General features: G+C 42.9%; 1 protein-coding gene across 1 annotated transcript in view; it reads left to right on the top strand.

Moving 5' to 3' along the window:
* The first annotated feature begins 340 nt into the window (after window positions 1-340).
* LOC118329958 (PDZ domain-containing RING finger protein 4-like) overlaps window positions 341-10,520 on the top strand; it is a 47,487-nt gene continuing 37,307 nt past the window's right edge. The window contains exon 1 of the mRNA XM_035664314.1: window positions 341-684. Coding sequence (XP_035520207.1) covers window positions 616-684 — 69 coding nt within the window. The 5' untranslated portion in view covers window positions 341-615. The remainder of the gene's footprint in view (window positions 685-10,520) is intronic.

Here is a 10,520-nt window from a genome sequence, read left to right as displayed (position 1 = left end):
ACACCTCCTGCAGCCCTGCCCAATCTCTTCACAGGAGCTGCTCACACAAAGGAGCTTATTGTATGACTGTGCCTCAGTTTTAATGAACCAGCGCTCTTGCTCTCACACAACCCTCCCTCTCCGTCAGTCCCCTCCCCTGCTCCCGCCTCCCTTATGAATATCACAGTGCTCCCCCTCATTATTCATGAGCTGGTATCAGCGTAGTCATGTGCGCCTACACTGAGGAGGGAAAAGGGGGGAGTGTCTCAGTGAACGAGAGTCACAACTCCGGCATGCGAGTGTGTGCATGTGTGTGTGAGTCTGTGAAATAGAGGGAGCGGGAGCGGGAGAGGAGAGAGGAGACACACCGGCTGATGCTGCTACTTGTACCACTGCTGAAGCTTCTGCTACACTGTTCACATCTGAACCTTCATCTGTTAGACTCAACTGGAGCTTTCTGTTCCTTTTGACCTGGGGTTGTGCATGAGGTTTATGTGTGAATGGGATGTCTGAAAGAGATGCCTGCTAAAGAGTGACTGATGAGAACCAGCGCTCCGGTGTGGAGGGTGACCCCCTGTGTCCGTACCACCACTACTCGGGGAGAATTGGACGCCTGGCGTTTCCACGACGACTATAATGGGCTGCAATCTGTGCACTTTACAGAAGCGAGAGGAACACTACAAGCTGCTGTATGAGATTGCACAGGTGAGCAGAGGCACGGCAGACTCATCGATTGTGTGTGTTGTTGTATATGATTCATTATGCATGCTGTGCGGAGAGCACTTCTAGGCTGCTGCTGCTTGTTGTTGAAAATGGGTTCCAAACCAAGACAGAAGCCTTGTTGGGAGTGTTTCATGGAGAAGATTAAAAAGGTATGAATGAAGGATTAATACACAAAATGAAAGTGAGGCAGCATAATGGAGAGAGAGGCTTCTTGCTCACCAACAGATGTGTTTTTAGTAATGTGTAGTTGCTTAGAGAGCAGCCAGTGTACATTTAATTTTTTATAAAATAGTGGCGCGTGAGCACACAAATATAATTTCACATGATGTATTTGTGCAAATTTTAGAGTCTTTGGATGACGTTCACAATGTGTCATTGAACTTATTCACATACATTAAAAGTTTTCTTGTGGCACTGCCGGTGTCGCTGTAAAACAGTTTTTTTGTTTGTTTTTAACTTGGAGAAAACTTAATCTTAAGGTCTTAAGCTCAGGCCACAAATGCAATATGCATTTTTGTTCGTACAGTTCAGATTCATTCATGCCTTGTTAGACTTCAGCTGCAGAGTAGTTATGCATTTTTATGAAAAAGTCACTCTCTACTTTTTCATATACAATTAATTCTGAGCATTTTGTGAGTTACCAGACAAATAGGGGGATGAATATATCTCAGGCTGTGGCTAAGCAGAACAGATAAACAAGCATTCACCCAAACACCTCCAGTCTCCCTATTAGCCCTCTTCCTGTGACAGGCTAATAACTGTGAAGCTCAGTGTCTCCTGGAAGTAGAGTAGTGCTCATCCCCCCCTCCAGTAGCGCCTGCCTTCACGCCACTGTGATCACAGTCTCATTAGCCGTTTTATACAACCATCCTGTGCATTAATTAGACGTGAAATGTCTCTCTTTACCCTTGTGAAGAGATGGGATGAGGGGAAGCGGGGGTGGCAAACTGTCTTGGGTTAACCACTGCCTGTAGCTTTCAGCTCGTGTGCAACTTGAGATGAACTCTGGTGATGGACATTGTCAGTCAGGTTTGGAACCACATTTGGAACCACCGGAGAAAGCTGTGCTGGAAGCTTCTTAATCAGCAGTAAAGGAGGTTGCATTCACTAATAGTCTTTTTAATATTAGCAAGCAGACAGAATTATCCAGGGATGATGAAGGAAGAAAAGGTAGCTGCCGCAGTGCCTGCCTCCCCTCAGGAGGAACATAAAAATAGTGCTGTCTTGGTGCTTATCTTGGCTTTTGCGCCTCTCTCCGCACCAGTTGTTAAGAAATAGGGTTGACTCCTTTCTTGTGGTTTAGCAGAGGGGATCAGTATCTGCCAATGGGCCAGTCTCCAGGGCACCCTTGCTGTTGACAGGAGCTCTATGGCATGTCGGTCCACCCACTGATATACGAAGCCGGTTCAGGCGGGAGCTGCAACATCAGCACCTACTTTCTGATCACCACTGTGGGAGGGTAGGCAGGAAGGATATAGAGCATAGAGGATAAAGACTGGGATGGGAATAGAGAGTAAGCCGTTAAAGATGCAGTTGTTAGAGAAAGTGCTAGTGAGGGGAGAAGGGTAATAGGGAAATTAAAGAAAGGAGCAAACAGGTGAAAAAAGAGGGGAAGTTATTGAGTAAGACTTTTTGGTTTGAATGTGTGGTTTTTGAACATTTCACAAATAAAAGACCCACATACCTCTTGTCACATGTACATATTTGTGCACATACACATGTCCTCAGAGAGAAAACAACAAGCAGTACACCAGAACAGCAAATGCATAAAAACAGCAGAAGTAGAAAAGAAGAAGACCGACAGGATGGAGAGTCTCCTCCAGGCAGTGGAGCTTTCCCTGCAGCTAAAGAAGTGTGTCACCGTGTCTTTGTGGTCAGGAGAAGTGTGTTGTGACAGCATGAAGCTGCGCTCACTACTCACACCGCCGGAAACCTAATCCTCTTTCTTACATATCATCTCATCTGTCTAGCTTGCCCACTCCTCACCCTCGCTCCATGTTTTTTTCTATAATTCTCGCTCCTTTCTTTTTTCTGTCTTTGTGCCCTGTCTGTTTGCTGTTCAGAAACACACACACCTAGACATATACATACACACAAACTGGCCACTATACTCTTGTGATTATGCAGAGTCGGTAAATGTGTGTATGCAAATGAGGTAGAAGTGGTTTGATGGTGTCACAGCGTGACTGACCAGCCTTGCAGCAGGTTGATTCGAGGAGCAGGAGTCAGTCACAGTGGTTGGATAGTCACCTTCCTCCCCTTCCCTTCACACCAAGAAACAATTTTGACACTCTCCCCGTCTGCCTGACCCCACTAGCTGTGGGAGATTTATGAATAGCTGGCTCCCTCACTCTCTCTCCATTCCCCCTTTCTCTCCATTCTCACGGCTGCGGGTGTTCTGCATGGAAATGTGCTTACCATTCTACCTTTCTCAGCTGGCCTGCAAAGCTATCTCACAGGGTTGACATTTTTTATTTATTGTATCAGCTTTCTTGCCTGGACAAGAGGAAGCGGGAATCTTCTTGTAGCCTCCAACTTTCTTATTTTTACACCTACTACTGATCATCACTTGTGAATTGTTCTTTTTTGTCTTTCTTTCTCTTTTTTGATTCCTCTCATCTTCTGTGATTGCATTTGTTTCAACCTTTGCTCCAGCCTACTTTGTGCTGGATTCCATTCCAGTTAGCCTTACAATGATTGTCCTCTGTGTGGAGGAGCAGAAGGAAGTTTATTTTCTAATTTTTGGTCAACAAGAATGAAACCTTGTTGAACCTATTGACCTTGGGGTTAGCAGCTCACAGACTACAGTCAGCCAGACTCTTACAGCTTGCGCTCTCCACCAGGCTGCTGTTCAGGCCATTTTTGCAGACAATAACATACCGTAGTTGATTCGCTTTGTGATCTGGCAGAGCTTTGTAATTCCCATTGTGTCTGTGAGCGCGCCCCTCAAGAGTGTCACACATTGTCTGTGCACCACTGAAACCCAGTGATGTGTGGCTTTTTTGGGACTAATTAGCTGGATGGCAGATGTTGATGAGAGGAGCAACACAGTGTAGCTCTGAGTTATGTGGATAGGATGAGATTATTGCATTGTGTTGATGTATTAATGGTCTGCATTGTCTTTTGACAAAAGCTTTTTTTCAAATAGGGTTGCAGTCAAACCTACCCTACCCAGGACTCCTTTAGGTGTCAGAACTCAGTAGTCGGTGCTGATGGTAAGCTACCACTAGGCTACAGTAGCAGCCAGCCACTGTTAAGTTTGCTGGGTAATGACTTTCATCCTTAGCTGTGCAGCGTACATACCCTCTGCATTTCATTATCCTGTTTTGTAATTCTCCAATGAGCCTGTCGTTCTTTTTAGTTACTAGAAGTTTTGAAAGCAGCATAGCCAGTTTTACAGTACAAGTTTTATTACACGAGAGCAGAATCACTCTCCTCTGCATTTCAGAAATAAATGGAAAGCAGCTTCTCAGCTCAATGAGGCACAGCAGTCCCTGATAACTTGCTGATGCATATGAATGCGAATGAGACACACACAGTGCACACACACACACACACACACACACACAATATGTACACACGCACACATGCACACACAAATCTCTCTACACAAAACAAAAACAGTCTTAGTGAATATTCTAACTATAAAACAAGAAAGCCGTGTTCATGAATTTCAGTGTGACAGTGCTCAGGAGGCAGACTATAATGGAATCTCAGAGTTTAGCAATGTCATGTTGAGCAGTGTCACCAGGTTGGCATTGCAGGACAGGCAGACATGAAATGAAGCAGATCTGGAATTCATTTGTTCCTGGAGTGAAGGGCGATTCCCAAGAGTTTTCTGCAGCAGGGTGAATATTCTGTTCTGTGTGGTAGCACTAGATGTGAAACCTGTGGACCGGAGAGGGTCTAGGACACAGCTGACTTGCTGCTGCTTCGTTGACACCACTTGCCATGTGTATAATGGATATGCATTCAATAAAAGGTTGAGCAGCTATCACAAGGACCAGGCTTTCTGAGAAAGCGGTTGGCAAGCTGCACCAGGCTGCATGGATCATCACATACAGAAAGCCTGCAAGAGTCACAAGTGTTTGTGTTATCTTTGTAAGCAAGAACATTATTTTCAAAGTTGCAAAGTGGGAGAGGAGTAATCTTGGGTGTCCGTCCTTTTGAAAGTTTCTACTCAGACAATATTAGTTGACTTACAGTTGGAGCACTTCCAAAGCTTGAGTGTTCAAGAAACTTTCCCTGTTGAATCGCCAATACATTATAGTTGTTTGCTTTTGGTGTTCCTGATTATGGTTTTTTTAAGCATTGTGGGACCTATTCTGTTTTCTTTATACATGCTCCCTGTATTCTGCTGAACAGTGTTTTAATCCTGTCATCAGTAAATAATGAAACAAAACGTTAATTGCAGCTCTTCTGTGAAATAGAATTTAAATTGCAAAATAAACTCCCACTTTGTTTCTATGAGTACCGGCATGTGCCTGTGATGCTTTTGATGGTACATCAAGGCTGCTGAACCTTGCCCTCACCCCCCACCACATTCAGCACTGTCTCCAGACAGTTAGCCACAAATGTTCTCATCCATCTTCTTGTCCCATTATGTTTTTTCTGAAGGATGTCCCTCAACCATTAAAATTGATAGAAGTGAAGAAAGAGGGGGAGGAGGGGAAAAAAACGTGCTGCTTGATTGATCTCGTGTCCACCCAGGAAAGATTACCCTGAAATATAATCTGGGCTTTATGCGCTGCTATTACAATTCTCAAGCAAAACAAAGGTCCATATTTTGAAGCTCTCATTAGGTACATGGAAAAATGCATACACACACAAATACTTTTCATGCCTTGCCTAGTCAGCCCCATTCCTATCATCAGCTCTTGCTTCATCCTACAGCCTCTAACCAGAAGCCTGATCTGTCAGACAACCATGTTTGATTACAACACAAATGGATGTCTGCGAGCTTCGCTACTGTCTGTCTCGGGGTTCCCAGCCGCTAAAATTGAGATGTAAATTTGCTGAGATGATCTGTTTCCACTTAGGCTGTCTACAAAGGGAGTATTTACCTCCCTACTCTATGACTCCACTCGCAACGTCTAATACTATTCCTATACTTATCAGAATGAAGATGCTGCAGAGTGTTGCATAACCTCAGCTTCACACTGACTGCATAACTGGAGATTTAATTGTCTAATTTTGTGTGAATCACACATTCAATCGCTTGAATGCTTCTGTATAACGGATTGCAATACCTCAAAGCGTTTTTTTTTTTTAACACAATGGTGTTTTAGATAAGAGAAAATTAAAAAGGAAGTTAAAATCCAGATCACACATAGTGGCCCTGGAAAGGTGCGCTGAACTCCTCGGATACAGATGATGCCACATTTGCCACAAGACATGAAGTCAATGGTTTTTATCAGTCAGTCCACTAAATCTCACCATGGAGGAGCAGGAGGGATTTAAGAGGAAGCTGATGAATTGACCTTTTCCTTTTCATCTGTTTCTTATCTCAATAAGAACCCAGCTGACCTTTTCAGCCACATATCAAGTCTCCGGACCCCCTTGTCTCCTAATGCCTCTCCAACCCAACACGAACATAGCTCTTCAAAATTAGTTTTATCTCCCGTATGTGCTTCCGTCTGTACAGATTTCTTTCATCTCATTCACAGCTACCGTCAAGGAAGGGCTACACAAACAAACCATGACATACCATTTTCCTTAGGGAACTAAAGCTGTTTATCAGCGAACAAATTTCTCTACATCTCACTGCTGGGTGTCGGATGTGGAAGGACTTGTTTTGTCTGTTTGCTGTTCTAAGGTATTCAGACAGGGGCTGTGAGAGGATGTATGTGCACAAAAACAACAAGAAACCAATTATAAAAGCAAACAAAGTCCTGGAGGTCATTATACTCATTCACCTTCCTTTTTTTTTATTCCCATCACCTCATTAATTTGTTGGGATAAAAGTAATTTCACTCTGGGTAAATCTCACTTTGGCGGATGAGGATGACATCAGTGTGGCGTCATCCATGAGTAACACTGCGCCCTTGTCTTAGTGCATGTTTTACTTTCACATGCTCATCAAGATCAAAGGCCGTCAACTTCAATCAGACTGGAGGAGCGACGGAGAAAATGAACTACATGCCTGAGTGTCTCAGTGCTGATTCCCAGTGAACCAGAGGCTCTATTTAATGAATTGAACCCGGTGTAAGATGACTCAGATGTTGTGTGCGTGTGTGTGTGTGTGTGTAAAGAGCTGGGAAACGACATGTTACTGTGGCTTGGGAGATATGAAGTATTTTCTGTCCTAGTCTTTGTGTTTGTTACCAAATCTCTGCCAGTAAACAAAGGACAAAGGAGGCATATTTTTCTGCCCCCATTATTATTAGCCATGACTTGTTGCCCTCAGTGTAACTCAGAACATGACATTATGCATTTCAGAACAGCTATTTTTTTCCTTTTCACACACGCATCTGTGGTGTGTGCACGCATGTTTATGGAAATAGGCTTGTGTGTGTGCTTGATTGTTGCAAGCATGCATGCATGTGTGTTTGTATCTTACGGTGTGTGTGTCTGTCTGTGCATATGTGGTCGCTTTTTTAGGGGAGGCTTTGGACAGATAAATTCTGCTCTCCACTTTTGTTTGTGTGTGTGTGTTTATCATGTGTGGAGTGAGAACAGACCTGACAGCTTGTGCTTTTCACTACAAACACTGGTGAAAACAAAGAACTATGGGATACACACAGAGGGCTGTGCATCTGCATCCAGGGTGCCTCTTAGCTGATTATCTGAATTTAAGCAGACAGAAGGGCCCTCATTAATTTATTGCCATTCACAAGAACGCATCTTCCCTTCCCCTCCCAATTAGTGGGGATTGTATGCTGAGAAAGAAGGGAAATTCAGCTAGAAACACATTCAATTCATGTAACAACCGTAATGACTATGAAACATTAGGAACCTCTGAAACTTAGTCTTAAAAAACCTTGATACATTTCTGTATTTATGCTTAGTCTGTGCTCTTCTCATTGGTTTTGTTAGAAAAGACCTATTGCAAAAAGGTGCTGATGTCTGGTATTTTTGTGCATCATTCAGAATTTAGCAATTTACAAACTGGAATCATATTAGCTGTGGGATTTTTTTCAGACCATAGGTAGTGCTGGAATTAATTCCCTTCAAGCCCTGAGGCTATACTGGCTACTTAAAGGCTGCAACATACACAGAGTTGCTACTGGTTGCACACACCAAAGAAAGGATGGGGATCATGTCTGAGCACCCCTATGAGTTTGACTGGTCATGAGTTTGGGATCCAGGTCCCGGCCTCCTTTTTGCATGTCACCAACTGCACACTGCTCACAGCTCTGTATTAGTTTCAATTTATTTAGGTTTTTTTATATGTAGAAAAGAGACTAAACAAAAGGTTACTTCAGGGATGGAATTACAACGCAGCAGGCCACATTTCATGCATTTATTTTCCCCTTCTCTGTTAGCGTATGCCTCTGACAGGCTCATACTAGATATTACCCGCCCTTTTGATGTTGAGCAACCAATCAATAAAAAATGTTGACCACCAGGGAGACGCCACTGTCAATCAAATCTAATCAAACTACACCCACGCAGTCCTGATGAAGCAGTTTTTTTGAGAGTTAAATTCTTAAATAATGACTAAGGATATGGTTCGGACTACGGGCTTGGGCCTGGGCCTACAGTATAGGTTAAAATCAATATCATAGTAGTAATAATAATATTTTTCACAAGATGGCAAATAAAATAATAATAAATAAAATAAAATTGATGTTCAGTGCAATGAACTGTGATCCTGTGATACAATTCATACCAGACAAAATGTTAATGTAACATTTTTTAAATAAAATAAGCTTGGAATCATTCAATTACACAATTTCACAAAATGATATCAAAATATGTTCATATTATCAGGATACAATGCCACTGAGAGTTGATTAGAAAATGATTCAATATATTTTCTTCATTTACTCGTGAATCTGAGAGGACAAAAACAAGGTCCCTCTTATTGTTGACAGAACACACAGGCATTCTCTTATCTGTAAGAGAATGTGTTCAGCATCCAGTTTCCCCCTAGCCGCAAGATATCAGCTCCAACATCACCGCTGACATTTGGAGAAATAGGATGGTGTCAGGGCAGGGGCTGCCGGTGTGATCTATAGTCGATAAAAAGAGGTGACAAAGCCTCGAGTTCTTGTGGTAGATGCTTTCGGTGACGGCCCTTTTTCATTCTTTGTCTTTTACTCTACCACTCTGCTTCTCTTATATTGCTTTTACTTTCATACTTTCACCTCTGCATGAGTGCAGTGCCACGGAAGGTGTGGATTGTCTGTTAGAGATGTGTGTGTGTGTGTGTGTGTGTGTGCGCGTGTGTGTGTGAGAACATGACTGATGCTGGAGTAGGTCAGAAGATCAGTCTGTGTGTGTGTTGGGGGAAGAGAAGGAGTTGCGGTGTCAGGATGACACAAAGCCCCTCGGGTGAGGCCGCCATGCTGGGTGTCACTCCACAGGTCAGCGGGCACCCCCTGCAGCGCCCATGATAAGCCCGGCCTGACAGGCGTTTGATGGGGAGGGTGACACACACTCACACCTCCCTGCTCCACAGCTCGCACGGCCAGGCCCTAGGGAGGAGAGTGATAAGAAGCTCCATGAATGCAGCCGCTGCAGTGACATTAGCCATCTAACAGTCATTCTTCAGGGCTCAAATCCAAAGAAAACATGAAGAGCCAGTCCTATCCGGTATTATTAGCCAGCGCAAAAAAGGCTGTGTTTTTGTAAATAGAACTTGAGGGTTTGTGTTTTCAGATTGCGATATGGCTGAGTGTTTAAGTCTAATGTGGCTAGCGGAGACGTGGCTTTATTGTTGCTGCTGCTCTCACTCTGACACACTGACACAGTTCCAAAGGCCCCGCTTTTAATGAAGTGCATTCGCAATGAGAGCATCACAATGGCTTTTTAAGAACTCCAACCTTTCTCAAATGAAATCAATGACTCATCAATGTAGAGTGAGTTTCAGTTGACACCTCAGTGTAAATGTAATTTAATTGGATTGCAAAATCTATTGAAGTCCAATCTTATTAGAATTTGAAGTAAGCCGGTCTAAGGGTTAATTGATTTGCTAGCAAGAAATGTTTCATGTGGAAGAGTTTGCCAAATGCTAATTTCCTTTTGTTGCAGAAGAAAGCAAAATGAGAGTAGCATTTTAAAATTGAGGCACACTTCATTTTACATGCATAAATATGAGCGAGAAAGAGAAAGGAAACTATTTTTACAACACATTGTTGTGAAACAGCAGCTAGCAGAAGTTCACAGTAGATGCAATCTTTGTGAGGTTGGAATGGCAACCATGTTTTCTCCCCCGCAGCACTGCAGTCAACCCAGCACCTCCTACACAACCCAGATCCTCTCACAGTCAGGCCTCCTTCCTCACAGCCTCAACACTAGCAGGCAGACTGGCACACTGGGGAGGGAGCCACCTGCTTTATTCAGCTCCTTGTTCTGTATCAAGTTGCATTCAGAGTTTGAGTTGTAAAAGCTTGCAAATATGTTGTTCTTCATTTATTATAAGGCATTGTAATTTCATCATGAAGCCTTAACAATTTACAATTTAGTCTCCAATTTCAAGGAATTTTCTTCCAAGAAAGTTTTTTACCTACCAAGATAGTTTCTATACACTTTTGTGTTGTAATACTATACAAGTATAATACCAGTAGATTTTTTTATTTATATTTTTATATATATATATATATATATATATATATATATATATATAGTGGTGTGTGTGTTGTTTACGATCAGCA

This window comes from Morone saxatilis, unplaced genomic scaffold (assembly GCF_004916995.1).
Source record: "Morone saxatilis isolate NCDOM2014 unplaced genomic scaffold, NCSU_SB_2.0 Contig2, whole genome shotgun sequence".
Classification (NCBI taxonomy): domain Eukaryota; kingdom Metazoa; phylum Chordata; class Actinopteri; family Moronidae; genus Morone; species Morone saxatilis.
The sequence above is the reverse complement of the archived record's forward strand: the minus strand, read 5'-3'. Positions and strand labels throughout refer to the sequence as shown.